General features: G+C 44.2%; 1 protein-coding gene across 1 annotated transcript; it reads right to left on the bottom strand.

Annotated features, from left to right (window-relative positions):
* Positions 1–2023: 2023 nt before the first annotated feature.
* On the bottom strand, positions 2024–13704 carry SLC25A19 (solute carrier family 25 member 19). The gene is made up of 7 exons (XM_083598303.1): positions 13517–13704; positions 12265–12445; positions 10991–11146; positions 9005–9175; positions 7482–7665; positions 6866–6996; positions 2024–6007 (listed from the first exon to the last, which is right to left on the bottom strand). Exons 2-7 carry the CDS (start codon positions 12394–12396, stop codon positions 5807–5809), a joined length of 975 nt encoding a protein of 324 aa, XP_083454429.1. The 5' UTR covers positions 12397–12445; positions 13517–13704; the 3' UTR covers positions 2024–5806.
* Positions 13705–15694: the final 1990 nt, after the last annotated feature.

The following is a 15694-nucleotide window of genomic DNA, read 5'->3' as shown; positions in this document are numbered from 1 at the left end:
GATGAATAGAGATTTGAACCATCGTCTCCCAGGTCCTGGTCTGATTGTTTCCCTGAGCCCAAGCTCCTATTCAACAAAGCTGTCACCTGTGCATGTGCAACTGCTGTCCCAAAGGTACACACCTCAGCTTAACCATGCCTTCCATTTTCAAATATGACGGAAGCTGCTTTGAGGGAAAGTGCATGAAACAGGAGTATTTCCCAGGAAACTACAGAATACCTACGGATTGTGTGTAACGTAATGTGTACTCGGTTTCAAACACCTATGGTGGGAGCACACAAGAGTAAGCAGTAATGCATACACAAGACTAGGGCACTGGTAACTCTAGGGAGCAACTGGACATCAAAATTCCTATATCCAGAGACAATGATGTTGCTTTTGAAGATGAAATACTGGAGAAGGGTAGGATGGATACAGCAGTAGCACAGTGGAACAGCATGTACAGCAGGTTACAGATAGGGTTTGGAAATGACCCCTGCCACTCCTAGGCCACATAGACTAATACTGTGACCCAACACAAGGAAGTTTCTTATGCTCAAAATCGGGGATGGAGAATCTGTTGGTGCTCGGTCCTCCCCTACCGTTAGACTAACAACCCCCCAATTATCGGTCATGCTGGCTGGGATTATAGGAGTTAGAGCCCAAGAACATTGGGAGTATTCCCCATCCCTGCTCGAAATGGATAAAACAGTTGAAAGATGGTATGCTCACACTTACCTTTGTGAAACAGCAGCATTTTACCCCAACCTTAACTTACTTACTTTGTAAGTTAAGTACAGCAGGTACTTACTTTGATTCCCTGTGGTATACATTGCCAAAGATGGCAGGGTCCTCCATCCCTTAGCCACATCCATCCAATGCATTAGTCACCTTACCTCTAATAGACAGCACTCTGTTTAGAACACTTCCAGCTTAATTCCATTGACACCCTTCCCAGGAGCAAAACACTTGACATGAAAACAGCATTAATCCTGCCTTCCTGGACAGTACGTAGGCCTACTTTTTGATGCGTGGGATAAATCACCCAGTAGTATTGTCTGCACCAATTAGGTCAGCCATCTGTTGTTTTAATAGTCCTTCATGCCTCTTGGACTGACCCAGCTTATGCTGATCTAATTAAGATACCACAGCTTTGCAAGACAAAATGAGCATAGTGCTGCTCCTTCTTGTGTGACAACAGCACCCTCTTGTGAATTCAGCTGTGAACTTTGAAGTGAATCAAATATTGGCACATGATATACAGGCTATGTTCCATTTCCGCTGGAATCTAGCTAATTAACAGCCAGCTAGTGCTATTGTTTTCATCTCCATCTGGAGGTGCCAACTTTCCAACCATTCCCTGCTTCTGTGTGTGCTTTTAACAGCAGCCTGATGTGCAGAGCTTAGTCAGTGAGAACATTTGTCTCAATGCTGTGAAGAGTTTCATATGCTGATTTCTGCATCAAGCTGCTATTAAAAGACCAGAAGCAGGCCAGGCTGTTTTTCTGGTCAGTGTCCAATCTACATCCTAATTCTGAACTGCCACAATACTTCATATCATACACATTTTGGGAGGAATTTGGTGCAGTACTTTGGCAATCAATTTGTCAGCACAAACTTTTCAGCCTGCCAGTCAGAATGAACCACACCACACACACCCGTCCTCTTCACCCCCATGCTGTTCTTGGGTCTCAGCCATAGGCCAGAGCCAATTTCAGGGGTGTGAGCAGTGGTGGGGGAGCCCTGCAGCACTAGTGTAAGTCCTTGCACAGGCTTCCAATAGTGGGGCTAGTTAGTTGAATCACACCCCCTGTATTTAGCAAGAGATTCCCAAAGCGCAACACATATTGATTACGCTGCTTGCAAGAGACCCTTCTGTGTATACGTCTGGTTTTACCTTCAGAACACCTGTGGCCCAGTCCTTCCCAGGTCGCTGCTTGTGTGCAGAAGAAGGGGAAAAAATGCTTGCAAGGTGCTTCTCCACCAGATTTTTAAAGACAAGACATGACTGATAGGTGTCACACACAAAAAGTAGCTGGACAGATTTATGTCAAATATATTTATTATCTTTCTTCCAAGAGCAGCACATCTTTCACACAGGGTGAAAATCTGAGGCATATGCAAATCCTTAGCCCTCCACATTGAAAAATATATATGCTTATATATGAAGAATACAAATGCTATAATAAATTAAGCCCTGATGCAACAACATGAGTTGAAAAAAAACTCTAAAAATCCTCAATAGTTGATCCTGAAACATTTGTTTTTTGTGCATCTGTATACACAAACAAAGTGCTTTCTGCAAGCATCTTGAGATGTACAATCCTAGACTTGCAGCTCAATATCATATCCTCTACTAGAAATCAGTATAGGGCCTTAAATGCATTAGATACTTCAGTGGGGTTCTCAACAGTACAGGTGCTCATGTCACCACTTTCAACTACCCCCCCCCATTTGAGGGGGAGGCAGTGCTGAGCTCCTGATGCTATCTATGATGCTCAGTAAACCACTGGACTTCAAGGCTTAGCTTTGTAAAGTGCATATTGATATGGTGGTGGGATAAGGCACAAGATTAAAATTAGCCTATGTAGTCAAAAGAGGTTTGGAAACTGAGCAGCAGGATTATTTCAAGGTAGAACCATCCTATTCATAAACCCTAGAGATACACACTGGGTTGCTTTTGCCACATCAGAACTATAAATGAGAGTAACTTTGGATATTACAGAAAAAGCACTCTGTGGTCAGTTGTGAAAACCTCTAATGCAGAGTGACAGGCACAATCTGAGCACAGAAAGTGGGGATGTGCATACTATTGCCATATTCAGGAGCCTGTGCATCTGAACGCGTAAGTTCCCCTTAACATTACAAGAAATACCACCTTCTAAAGGCAAAAACAACTGCAATTTTGGCTGGCTTCTTCATTGACATCCAATGCCACACTGAGGGCAAAACTATACATTGCTGCATTCATGTTGATAAGCCAACATACAGGGTTGCAGGGGCAATTGCATGTGACAACCAGTGAGTAAGTGCTGGTGGTGGCTTCAGCTTCCCACGACCAATTCATTTTCATGAGGCCATATCTCTTCCTGCCTGCCTGATTTCCAGTTAGGCATCTCCCACTCTCTGCCTCTGATGCTCCTCTGCAAATGCACCTTCACACATTAGCAATGTATGTTCAGGACCCACAAACATGCCATTCTGCCCAAAGTGAATGTTATAAAGGATCCTGAATCAACTTGCTAACCAGTTCTTTGAAAGGAGGGTGCGCGGGCAGCTGTTGACAGAATTAGCCTTCCCAGTGTAAACATTTCATGAAGTACAGACAAGCTTCATTCTTGGTGTACGTAACTCAAGGGTTTGTACAGTCAAATTCTCTTCCAGCAATACACAGTAAACAGAGCATGGACTGTTCCAAAACATGTATGAGGAAGAATCCTTTCTTAACAGGCAAAAAAGTAGAAAGTGACCGGAATGAACATTTCTGATTTTTCTGCTCCTGGGTGATATAGCTACGGCTTTACTGATCCAGCACAAATGATCCCATGGCCTCTGAAATAAGACCCCTTAGCTCTGAAGATTGTATAAGAATCTGCTTAATATGAGAGGTCTCACATCTGTCTTGTGTAGCAACAGATGGAAACATGAGCACATCTCCACCCACTGTCCTGTCCAAGTCAGTGGTGTGGCTGAACGGGTGTGGCCCACACAGTGGCGCCCATACTGTGGGAGGAGAGCCTACGGTGGGAACTCTGTCTGATGCAAGAGCTGGGTGGTTTTCATTGGATCCCAGCCCAGACAGCTCCTTGGTTTGTAAGGCTGCAAAGACATTTCTCTCTCCATTCCCCAAACTGCTGAGACATGCTGTAGTGCATGTTCCTCATTACCAGCCAGCAGAGCTGATAATTAAGGGTGATGAGAGTTGTGACGTACAGGTTAGCCATCTGATACAGTGTCTTGTTACAGAAAGGTGCCTATTTTTTTAAAGCTTATTACCACACTGAATTTAGGAAAACTGCCTTCTTCTCCAGCAAGCAAAACGAATTGGCACGAGTGCACCCAGTTTATTGGAACAGATCTTTAAAACTACTCTATATGTCAAAATGCTACTCTATATTTAATGAAGAGCACAGCACAACTGCCAGCAGACCAATAAAACTACAGATGGATGAGCAAATGGAGTCTTTCCTTTAAGAACATAGATCCAATCTTCAGCCCCCCAATACTCTGGACATATTTGAAGGCTGCAATCCTAAACACATTTAAGTCTAATTTAACTTAGAGGGACCTACTTCCAAGTCTGCATGTATAGCATTGCACAGACATGTTTGCAGACTGGTTTTCCTTGCAGGTTTCTTCATTTAGAAGACTGGGCAAATTCAGTTGGACAAATGGTACAGTTTAGTTTAGCTCTTTGTTGCTAAATATTATACTGGAATCGGTTTATTGCAGATAAGTAGCTATTTCACTTGTGCTGGAAACCTGTGCCTGAGATGATCTGCCAGGGGATAAACTTATTTTGGAGCAGTTATCAAAATATTGATTAAGTATCAGTATCATGAGGTATTTTCTTCATTAGTATTTAAAACTAAAAGACTTGGGCTATGTTCAGAAAGCAACTTCCCCCAGTTTTCAGTTCAGTACGTGTGCATTAAGGTAGGAGTGCAGAAGTCAAGACTATAAAAAAAGGGAAACGTTGGCACCTTTTTTGTGGCCTATTGCAAAACTATACTGGCCACATTAGCAATTTTGGGCAGGTGATAAAAAAATGTGCTTATATGGGACACACAAGCATCAATAGAACTGGCACAGAAGACAGGAAGGGAGCAGATGGTTACCCACTCTTCTGCAGGCCTCCCTTTGTTTGGACCCCACTGCTTTTTTATTTAATATAGAATTTGCTCCATCGTTGATAAAACACCATAACACCCTCTGAGACCACCCACAAGAGGCAAGGACAAACAAGGACTGATGATAAGCTGCAGCAGCTTCCAGCGCTGGCTGGTGCCCATTGGGACTGACAGACCAGCAGGTGGAGCCAGAACCAATGAGAAGAAGAGCCAGCTAGTTCTAGTTAATTCCCTATTATTCTCCCTACAAAGAGGAGGAAGCTGACAGGCAGTGCCACTGAGGGGAAGCTGAAGTTTGTGGGGGCAGAGTCTCATTGGTCCTAATGGAGCAGCACCCACCCGGCAGTTCTGCTTCCTATTCTGAACCACCAGTGCAGCCAGCATTCTAACAGGCAGCTGCGCCATCAAGCAAATGCCTGTAAGCAAGGCTTACTATAGCTCTGGTTTAAGGTAAACACCACAAAATGTCAATGCTGGAGAAGCCGGGCTGGCAGCTGTGTCCCGGGAGAGTTAAGGGGGATGTGAGCAGGTCAAGTCAGGGTTTGATTCAAAGCAGTTAGAGCAGCCCCAGTCATGAGAAGATGGGGAGAGAGAGATTTGCCAGTGGGTAAAGAACATTCCTCATTGAACTTAGCTAAGATGGGAGGGCCTCAATAGCAATATTTGTAAACTTCCTCCCAGTGTTAATGCCTGCTCCATAGAAGGCAAGACAAGAAGTGCTCATGGGAGGCATGACAGGAAGTGCTCCAGAGAGAAAAGAGAGGCCCACAATGTCCTTGGTAGAAGCTGCAGAAGGCAATCTCCTTTCATTTGGGCCAAACATAGTAGTAAGGTGCTTTCTGGGCTTTGGCAAAGAGACAAACGTTGGCACTCTGCAAACACCCCCCACAATCCACATTCCACACCCCGCTCCCCACATATGACAGTGTGGCCGAAAGATTAATGTTTCAGTCTCCGCAGACAGGAGCTCTCTTATATCAGCCTTCCTGCTTTTTGGGGCCATTGGGGTACTTCACAGCGCGCAGGAAACTGCAGAAGATCTCATACCAGAAAAAGGTGAAGCCCGTTGCAAACGCAGCCTTCAGCAAGCTTGGGGAGAGGCCCTTGAAGAATCCTCTGGCTCCTTCATCCCGTGCAATCTGTTGGGCACAGTCCACTAAGCCACTATACGTCCGCACCTGGGGGGAAAGAGAATGGAGTGAGGGATGGCACAAATCCAGCCCGTTAAGAAACCTTGTGCAGTTTGTAGCAGAACTCAACTTCCCGTTTTGTACTATTATTGGAAACAGTGGTTTGCAGAAACCATCAGCTAACGGATTAGGATGTCAAACCAGAACCTGACTGTGAACGGAATATATATATGTGAAGTTTCTGGAAGCTGTTGCAAAGAGATCTGGAGTAAAGTTATCCATGATATGAAAATGACACGCAGCTCCATCTCTCTGCTCCATCTGAATCAAGAGAGGCTTGGTGAGCTGCTAAGCCTGTGCTTGAAGGAAGATGGGCTGGATGTGGGCCAAAAAATTTGAGGCTGAATCCTGAAAAGATTCAAGGATGCCCTTGAAAACGGCCCAGGAACTACAATTGGTCCACAATACAGCACTTAGATCAAATTCCCTTTAGATCACATACAACACCTGTTTTAAAACAGCTGCACTGGATGCCAGTTTGTTTCCAGGATCAATTCAATGTGTGCACATTAGTATTTTAAAAGTAACAAATATACTGATTGTGTAATTGGTCACATAGTTCTCTGGTCAGTGAGGATAAGACCAGTTTTCCAGTAGTATCTCCAATGAATCCATTTTGTTCCTCCATCACACAGCTCCAAATAAGCAGTGGGATTCTTAATTTTAGTGCCACACTGCCCTTACGTCACACAATGCTGTTATAAAGTTATCCTTTATAGTTTAAGACTAGGTTGTTTCAGATTTTACTTTCAATTTATCCGCCTGGTTTACATAAATTGTGGGCTACGTTAGGTACACAAAAAAAAGGGAGGCAGAAAGATCCCTGCAATCTGAAACATCTCTCACCTGCCCAAATGCTGCCCGGGCTTGCTCAAAGCCAGCTACCTGCAGTCTTTTCTTGAACAGGTCAAAAGGATAAGTGAGGGTTTTGCTGAGGACGCCAGCACAGCTGCCGCAGACAAAGTTTTTAATATTACCTGAAAAAGAGAAGTCTGGAGTTGAGGGATGTGTTTCAGAACTGCTTGGTAGCTTAAGACAGGAATTAGTTAAAGGCTTCCAGTGTTATTATGATTAGTTATCCATAGAGCACTTTTATTAAGCAGTGATTTACAAGAAAAACCAATAGCTGGAGCCCTTGGAGCAACTTTCCAAGCACAACTATGTACAACTTAGTGACAGACTGCATCAACTGACGTGGGTGGGATTCATGAACCAAAAGCACTGACCACTAACAAGGAACCAGATGTTGTAGATATTACTGCAAATTTAGCATGCTATTTTTCTGATATGCAAATGACAGTAGAAGACTTGGTCTATTTATCTGTATCATGTATTATTTATATGATCCTTGTTTATAAAGCCTAATAAAAAGTTATTTAAAATAAAAAACTGGGGTGGGTGGGGGTGTTACACAGGAGCACAGACAATTCCCCCCAACACTTTTCCAACCCCCAGGACTAACCTGTTTTCATTTCTTCACTTGGAACGATCCAGTCATACAGTTTCTTCAGGAGACTATAGAAGGAAAACTGGAAGCCAGCATAGGGGACAATGGCAATGAGAGTAGGGCTGAGCCCCTTATAAAAACTCAACAGCCCTTCTTGCTGGTACACACATGCTACAGCATGGCGGAAGTTCCTGTAAATCTAAAACAGTTCATGGGTGAGTATGTTTCCTTGTGTGGCTCATTAACAGAGGCCTATGATATTTATTGCTCTATATGCATCAGCGTGTAAGTCAGGCTTCAGTAATGCTCCCAAAAAGCTCCAGAGTTTATGGAGTGGAGCTTCTGCACATACTTTTCACACCAATCAAATTCCACCTTAAAATGTGCAGTCAAATTTTCCCACCTTGCTGTGATCTTGCAAGTGGAATAGTAAACCTTGCTCCTCTAAGACCTAAACTCTATATAGGGTAAGACAGAATTATTTATCATAAGACGAGCCTACCCAATCAGGCCTATGGCCCATCTAGATAAAAAATCCTGTTTTCACCATCGTCAACCACATACCTGTGGGAAGCCCACAGGGAGAGTCCAAGCGCAAGGACACTCTCCTCCTCTCCAGTTTCTGGCAACTGGTATTCTTTCAAAGCCAACCTAATTGGTGGCCAACACAGCCTCCTGTGGGAGCAAGTTCTATTAACTATGCGCTGCATGAAGGTGTGTCATGCTAATTGAGCATATTTCTGCAAAAACCATCATTTTTCTGGAGACAGAAGGGAAGATCCCTGGGCCCAAAATTTAGATTTGTGTTGGGAGAGGGGAAGCATCAATTACTAACTCCACAATTGGTAGATGTGGGGAAATCTTACCATTTGATAAAGCCCCCAACCTTTACTATATACAAGCATGTGGGGCAGAAAATAATAATTCACACCATGTTTTCATTAATATCTATGACTAAAGGAACTGTGGTAGAAAATCTTTACCACTTGGTAAATTGGCTATACAGTGGTACCTTGGTTTGCATACGTCTTGGTTTGCATACGTTTTGGATTACAAACATGTCAAACCCAGAAGTGTGTGTCCCGGTTTGCAACCTTTTTTTTGGATTACAACCTTTTTTTTTGGGGGGGGGGATTACGAACAAATTTATTTGGGAGGCCCCACTGGCGAAAGTACGCCTTGTGTTACAACCTGTTTTGGTTTACAAACAGACCTCCGGAACAGATTATGGTTGTAAACCAAGGTACCACTGTATTCTTCCTAATGGTTTGTGCAAACCATAGTTTGCTACATTCAAACAAAATAGCAAATGCAGAAGCTTCCCATCTCCTCTTGTGCATGGGGAAAGGAGTGGAAGGGAGCCCAAGGGCCTATGGCCTGTGGCTGCTCATCCTCAATCCTGTAATTAAATAAAGAAACCGTCATGTGCTTCCAAGATCACCAAATGACCACCACCTAAATTGGTGGGAGCAGAACCAACTGGGAAAGGATGCACACAGCAGACTTGGCAGGGGGAAAGCTTCTCACCCATCTCTTACCTTTGGCTCACCTTGGGCAGCCAAGCGGGTACGCAGTGTGTCCAGGGGCTGAACTGCCACGGTGGCAGCACAAGCAGACAGCCCGCCACAGAAAAAGTGCACTGTGAAGCCTCTGGCATCGTAAGATGTGCCCTGGTGCACCAACTTTGTCAGAAACTCAAAGCTTACAAACTTGCATAGAAAGAAAAACAAGAGATGAACACCATCAGTTTAAGTAAGAAATATGGTTGCCACCCACAGCGAGGAGAATGAAACCTATCACCTAAAATCTCCACTGCAGCCCAGCCACACACATCACAGTAACATTTGTAAAAGAAATTATCTATTTTTAATACAAGTAAGTAAGAAGAGGCATTCTGTCTCATACCACTTCAGCTGCAGCCCTTGTGAGGAGGTGGCAGTAGCAGCATGAGCAGCTGAATGGGAAGTTACTAGTACTGGACCATCATGTCTTGTGTATCATTGCCATCAGGTTTCAACTCAACTGCTATGGCTGGACGTTAGGTTTCCTGGATGGTATCCCTGCAATTGTGTTGTCTGTCTTTTCTCAATTCCCAAGACCACCACCTACGGTGTCCCTGAATTCTCCATTAACTCTACTCTGGCAATTTTCAGTGAAGTTGTACAACTGACCTCAGCAGGGGTGGGGCAGAGTTGGAAGGTGGTCCAGACTGCACTCTGCAGTATCAGTATCAGGACCAAACAAGCAAAGCACGTTCTAAGCCTGTAGTTATGATGGTGCCATTATGAATTAAATGAGCTTACAACATGAAACTCTGAACATGTTCAGTCTTTATTATTTTATTTGGCAGTATTGTCTAGGCAAACACTTGGGTTTCTTTCTCTCTCTAATATAGTGGGGATACAGCAGTTGTGTAAAGCATGGAATTGTAAGCGGTGGGTAGGGAGACAAACTTTCACCTTTCTGGCTTTGCCCATTTTTGGTTTCTCTCTAAACTGTCTTCTCCCTTATCTTTCTGTCTGTGAAAGCTCAGGGTGAAAGATTGGGTGTAAGCTTATTCACACATTTACTTTGGAATAAGATTATTGAACACAAAAGGATTTAATTCTGAGCAAATATGCGAAGGCTCAGGTTGCACCACACATGTTTTTCTGGGGAGATGGTGGGGAGGGATGAAAGAAGCTCAGCGTAATATACATTATCACCTAAAGGTGGGAAGGAACTATAAGACCATTCAGTCCAGATGCTAAATCATCTAGCTGCACCACTGTTTGCACACCTTTACTATTGTATAGTACTGAGGAACACTAGTGTCCTACAGCAAGTCGATCTGCATGCTAACAAAACGTTACTGAAACCCATCTATTTGTCCTCTATTTATACTACAGTCATCAGGGAGAAGGATGGAAAGATCGTAGCAACAGCACAGTCAGGATGCCAAACCACCTTGCAGTCACTGGATGGAAAGGGTCGTTTCCAGTGCAATGTTCATGCAAAATATATTTCACCATCCCTCCTCCTCACTGTTACCTCCTGAAAAGCCTCTCCTGGTTGTCAGGGAACCTTCATAAAAGGCCTGGGGCTTCTGTACCTCTCCACACAGAAGAAGGGAGTGAGGACTTATTAGACTGGCAGTTGCAAAGAGAAAAATCAGACAGAGGGTTTCGCAAACTGCAAGAGAGGCTTTGCAGGGAGGGGACTGCAAGGAGTTGGAATGGATGCCTCCCTAAGAGTGTAAGGGTTTTGGATTAACTGATCCTTATTATTCCTTCCACACAATAGCATTATAATTACTTTGCACATGGTCAGAAAGCACAGGAAGAGTCCAGATGACAAAAGAGTGAAGTCTTTGTTATGCCCAGATGAGCAGTTTATAAATTATAATGATGTTGTTGTTGTTACTACTATTACTGGCCCTTAGAAAAGTGAAACTGGTATAACAAAACAGATTTGCTGAGTAAGTCACTGGAAAAGATGAAACACTCAGGGTAGAGAGTTAATCCCAAACATTTCCTAATTCTTACCTGGACAGCTCCATAGGTAACTGAGAGGAGCTGAGCAGGGACATGGCCCTTCCAGAAAGCTGGTAGCCCTTCTTCCTGGAAAATCTTGCAAACAGCCTGCCAGATGCCATGATACTTAGCCTGGGGGTTTCTGGCAGAAAATGTCTCTATCTGAAGCTGAAAGAAGACAGGTATAGTTGGCTTTCAGTTTTAATGTATACACTGTAAATTGCTTCATGGTTTAAATTTGGGATATGAAACCTGTGGCCTTCCACATGTTGTTGAACATCACCCCAGGCAGCTTAGCAAATGGTCAGGTATGCTGAGAGCTAGAGGACCACAGGTTCCATATCCCTGGTTTAAATAATTAGGGTGCTTCTCTCAACTCTTTCCAGGCCATGTACTGCTCTCATAATTCTAACTGTCAAGAGTATATTATAAGTTTTCACACAACATCTCTAAAGCAGAGAGGGCTTACGAAAATCAAATGGCATGATAATTAACTTCATCTTCTGAGGTGTTTGCATGCTAATTGCATGTAACACAAGCCTGTTAAACAAGTGGGGCCTATAACAAAAGGTTGCACTATGCTGCTATTCAATGTCCCAGCTAGTGTTCTGTGGCCACAATGATTGCGCTCTGTCCTCACTGTCTGCTTTTCTTGTCATGCCCTCTTTAGGGGTTTTTAAAGATGTTTGTATTCATGCAAATGTTGGGGTCCCTCTCAAGTCTGTTCATACCTCTGTCTTGTGCACTGATGATGCTCTTTTAGCTACATAAAGGATTGAGACTTGGAGAATGAGTTTACTTAACTGGCTGTCCAATTTAAGAACACTTCTTATGAGACAGCCTAGAAAGGGCTATACCACAGCTGGTTTCAGCCAGCACAGATAAATGCATTTGCTAGATCTTTGGCTAGAAAGGCTGAGGGACTTGGTCCCTCACAGTGTGTGACCAAAATGTGAATGGGATCTGTTCCGGCGCCCTGTTTGCATCCTGAAGCAAACGCAACCCGCGTCTGCCTGTGCGCAGGTCGTGATTCGCCGCTTCCGTGCATGCGCATGACGTCATTTTGAGCGTCTGCGCATGCGCAAACGGCGAAACCCGAAAGTAACACGGAGCGTAACCTGAAAACGCTCAACCTGAAGCACATTTAACCCAAGGTATGACTGTAGCTTCTTAACTATACAGCTTACTGATCGAGAAGACAATGGGCATAGTTGATGGCTTAAGTTTGATGGCAAACTTTTTGTTTGTTCATTGTAGCAACACAGTAACTGTTATGTGAACTGTACCTGAAAACGAATCTTTAGGACGTCAAAGGGGCTGATCATTGCCCGAGTGACAAACCCAGATGCAGATCCTGCTGTTGCTATGTCCACAGTTGTAAGAGACGCACACTCGGAATCTGGGTCATAGCCAACCATCCCTCTAGGGTCCACAGGCAGCTTCAATATCCATTCACGCTAGCGGACACTGGTGATTTAAATAAATAAATAAATAAATGTATGTATGTATGTATGTATGTATACTGCTTTTCAGATGAGAAAATACAAAAATGCTACTACAATAAAATATTGACCGTCATAACCCCAATGCATCTTTCTTAATGTTTTTCTATTGAAAACTCTGGTTCCAATATAGGATTTTATTTTTCCAACACTGTAAAATGAATGTGAAGATAATTATTTACACTGCAAAAAAAAACCATCAATCCAGAACAGTCTAGCAAACAGACAGCAGGGCAGTGCATTTATAGGAAACTTTTCTTGAAGATGCAAAGCTGCCTTACACTGAGAGAACCTATTCCAGATTTGTCTCCTCTAACTGGCCTTAGGATCTTAAGGTATTTTCATACACATCCCTCAAAAACCGTGAAGTGGGGACAGAAATATTCCATTTCTAACCATACATTGCTTTATAAAATGGGTTAGTAACAGAGAATGGCTCCAATACTAGTCAAATCAGACTGTTTCAAAGTTGTAGTTAGCTTTTCTCAGGTGCCTATCCCATGCCTGTATCTCATGCACAGAGCTTTGGGCATGCTACAATTGGTATATTAACAGTATCGGTGTTCTAATTTTTCAGTCGAAAAATCCGACACTCTTAACCACTGCACCACACTGGTTCCCTTAAGAGAGCCTATCCGAAAATCTGCAATTCCTGAAGCGACCCTACGGCCACCACCACACAAAAAAACCCCCCTCAAAATTCGAGGGGCGGCGCTGTTGTTTTAATTTGGCTTTGTACTTTTTGACGTTTCATTTATCGTGCGCTACTACTTCTGCTACAATTGTGTGCTTTTCCGTGTTGTAAGCCGCCTCGGGCGTGGCTTTGACTATGGTAAGGCGGCGCAGAGATCACATCGTGCAGGAGGAAGCGCCGCCTGAGCATGTGCAGAGTACCTAGGCAGCGCCGCTGAAGGGCCATCCAGAGGACATGGCCTGAAGGGAGGAGTTTGAGTGGCGGGAACCAATTGGCGGTGTCTTAATTCTTTTAGCGCCGCCCACCTCCCCTGCCCCACAGTAGGACCCCCCGGCCACCTGCCTTGGGTCGCGGCTCCCTCCCGTAGGCTCGCGCCCGCAGCTCCTCCTCAACGCGCTTCTCCCGGCGGCAAAGGAGGGCGACTACCGCCCAAGTGACAAGGCCGGGCGGCGGCACAAGCTCGCTCCGCCTAAAGGCCCGGCGGCGTTGGAAAGCCGGCCTCACGCTGCCCTCGCGTGGCAGCCGCTTGGTCTTCTGGGAAATGTAGTCCGCATTCTCTGAAGCGGCTTCTTTTTACTGTAAAGGGAGAGGAAGAAAGGGGCGGGGCGGTGGAATTTAGCTCAGGAAAGGCGATATATATATATCGGCCTGTTATAAAGGCAGCCGGACCTAAAATGTGCCAAGGATGTGTTGGAATAGGAGCCCTCTGTGGAAGGAGAGGCACGTAAAGGAAACATACGTGCATGGGGTGGGTGGGGGTGGAGATGCAAAGATATTTATTCTGGTCATGTATATTTATTAGAATTCACAGGGCGCCGGGCTGGAGTTTCCTTCGAAACAAAACAAAAAAAAAAAGATTCTATGTTCAGGGCACAACACACCCCTCCTTTCATATAAATAAAGTATGTGGTTGACAGCCAAATCTGTTTATTGCATATTTTTAAATAGTTTAATACTGGGGCACTTTTTGTTCAACTTTTTAAATAATTCTAAAGATGGCATCCAAATACAGGATTCGTAGACCATTCCATAAATTCAGAGGCATAATCTGTAGGTGTGACGTAAATGGCACATAATAAACGTGAAACTGCATTACTTTGTGCCGTGATGGGTGTTGAATTGTGGTAATATTAGTTGCTGCTAGCACATTTGCAAAGCTAAGCAAGGTCTGGTGTGGTTTCAAATTGCATGGGGGACCGTTTGTTGAAATTCCTGCACTGCAGGGGATTGGACTAGATGACTCCCAGCCAGGGTCCCTTCCAACTCTACAAGTATATGAGCCTATGATTCTACGAGTGGGTAGCTTATGGTACATAGGCACCTGCTGAACCTGACATCTCAGGTTGCCTATCCCTAACTCCAAGCCTGTACTTGGGGAGAACTGTTATACTCCCGTCAAGCAAAATATGAAAAATCAACTTCTAGTTTCTTACAGAACTATTACTGTGCTTTAACAGAGGCCTAAAACATGACCCAATACTCCTATAACTCCTTCTCAACCCCCCCCCGAAAAAGCCTGCCCTTGAACTTAAAGGTAAAGGTAATGGGACCCCTGACCATTAGGTCCAGTCGTGGCTGACTCGGGTTGCAGCGCTCATCTCGCTCTATAAGCCGAGGGAGCCAGCATTTGCCTGCAGACAAGCTGGTCATGTGGCCAGCATGACTAAGCCGCTTCTGGAGAACCAGAGCAGCGCACGGAACTGCCGTTTACCTTCCCGCCAAAGCAGTACCTATTTATCTACTTGCATTTCATGCTTTTGAACTGCTAGGTTGGCAGGAGCAGGGACCGAGCTCACTCTGTCGCGGGGATTCGAACCGCCGACCTTTGATCGGCAAGTCCTAGGCTCTGTGGTTTAACCCACAGCGCCACCTGCGTCCTGCCCTTGAACTTACCACCTCCTAAAAGAGCCAGTAGCATTTGAACTAACGATAAAGAAAAAGCTTAAAACAGACTGTACATTTATGTAAAATTAAGGCAGGCTGCAGATTACCTTTCACAAGAAACTCCTAAATCTCACCTGTATCATTTTACATGTACTCTTTTGTGTGGGCCAAAGTGACATCATTAAAAAGTGATTGCTTCCACAAAAGGGGTGTGTGCAATCACTCAAAACGTGTGGTGAAACAAAATCTATCCTGCTCACCAATGTTATGACATAATAAGTGATGGTTTGGCAGTTATACTATGCCAAATGGTACTACTACCTGTTCTCTTGTGGAGCTCTATATTCTTACCGCTTTGGATGAAGAATTATGCAAATGAAAATTATCTTCTACACTAGCAGTTCCCAAACATTTTGACTCATGGTGCACTTTTCAGGAGAGAAATTCATCATGGAGCACAATCGTCACCCTTATGCCAAAGGCACGCATTTAATTATTTTTATTTCCAATCTCTCCGTGGAGCACTTGGAGATGCTTTGTGGAGCACGAAGAAGAAGAAGAGGAGGAGGAGTTTGGATTTGATATCCCACTTTATCACTACCCGAAGGAGGCTCAAAGCGGCTAACATTCTCCTTT

This window comes from Podarcis filfolensis (genome assembly GCF_964270895.1).
Source record: "Podarcis filfolensis genome assembly, chromosome: 2".
NCBI classification, from domain to species: Eukaryota; Metazoa; Chordata; class Lepidosauria; order Squamata; family Lacertidae; genus Podarcis; species Podarcis filfolensis.
The sequence above is the reverse complement of the archived record's forward strand: the minus strand, read 5'-3'. Positions and strand labels throughout refer to the sequence as shown.

Coding starts and splice junctions, on each gene's coding strand:
- SLC25A19 (XM_083598303.1), bottom strand. CDS start 12,396: ATGGTTGGCTATGACCCAGATTCCGAGTGTGCGTCTCTTACAACTGTG. Junction 11,147..12,264: donor TCCTAAAGATTCGTTTTCAG/GTACAGTTCACA, acceptor GTCTTCTTTCAG/CTTCAGATAGAGACATTTTC. Junction 6,008..6,865: donor CCCGGGCAGCATTTGGGCAG/GTGAGAGATGTT, acceptor CTTTCCCCCCAG/GTGCGGACGTATAGTGGCTT.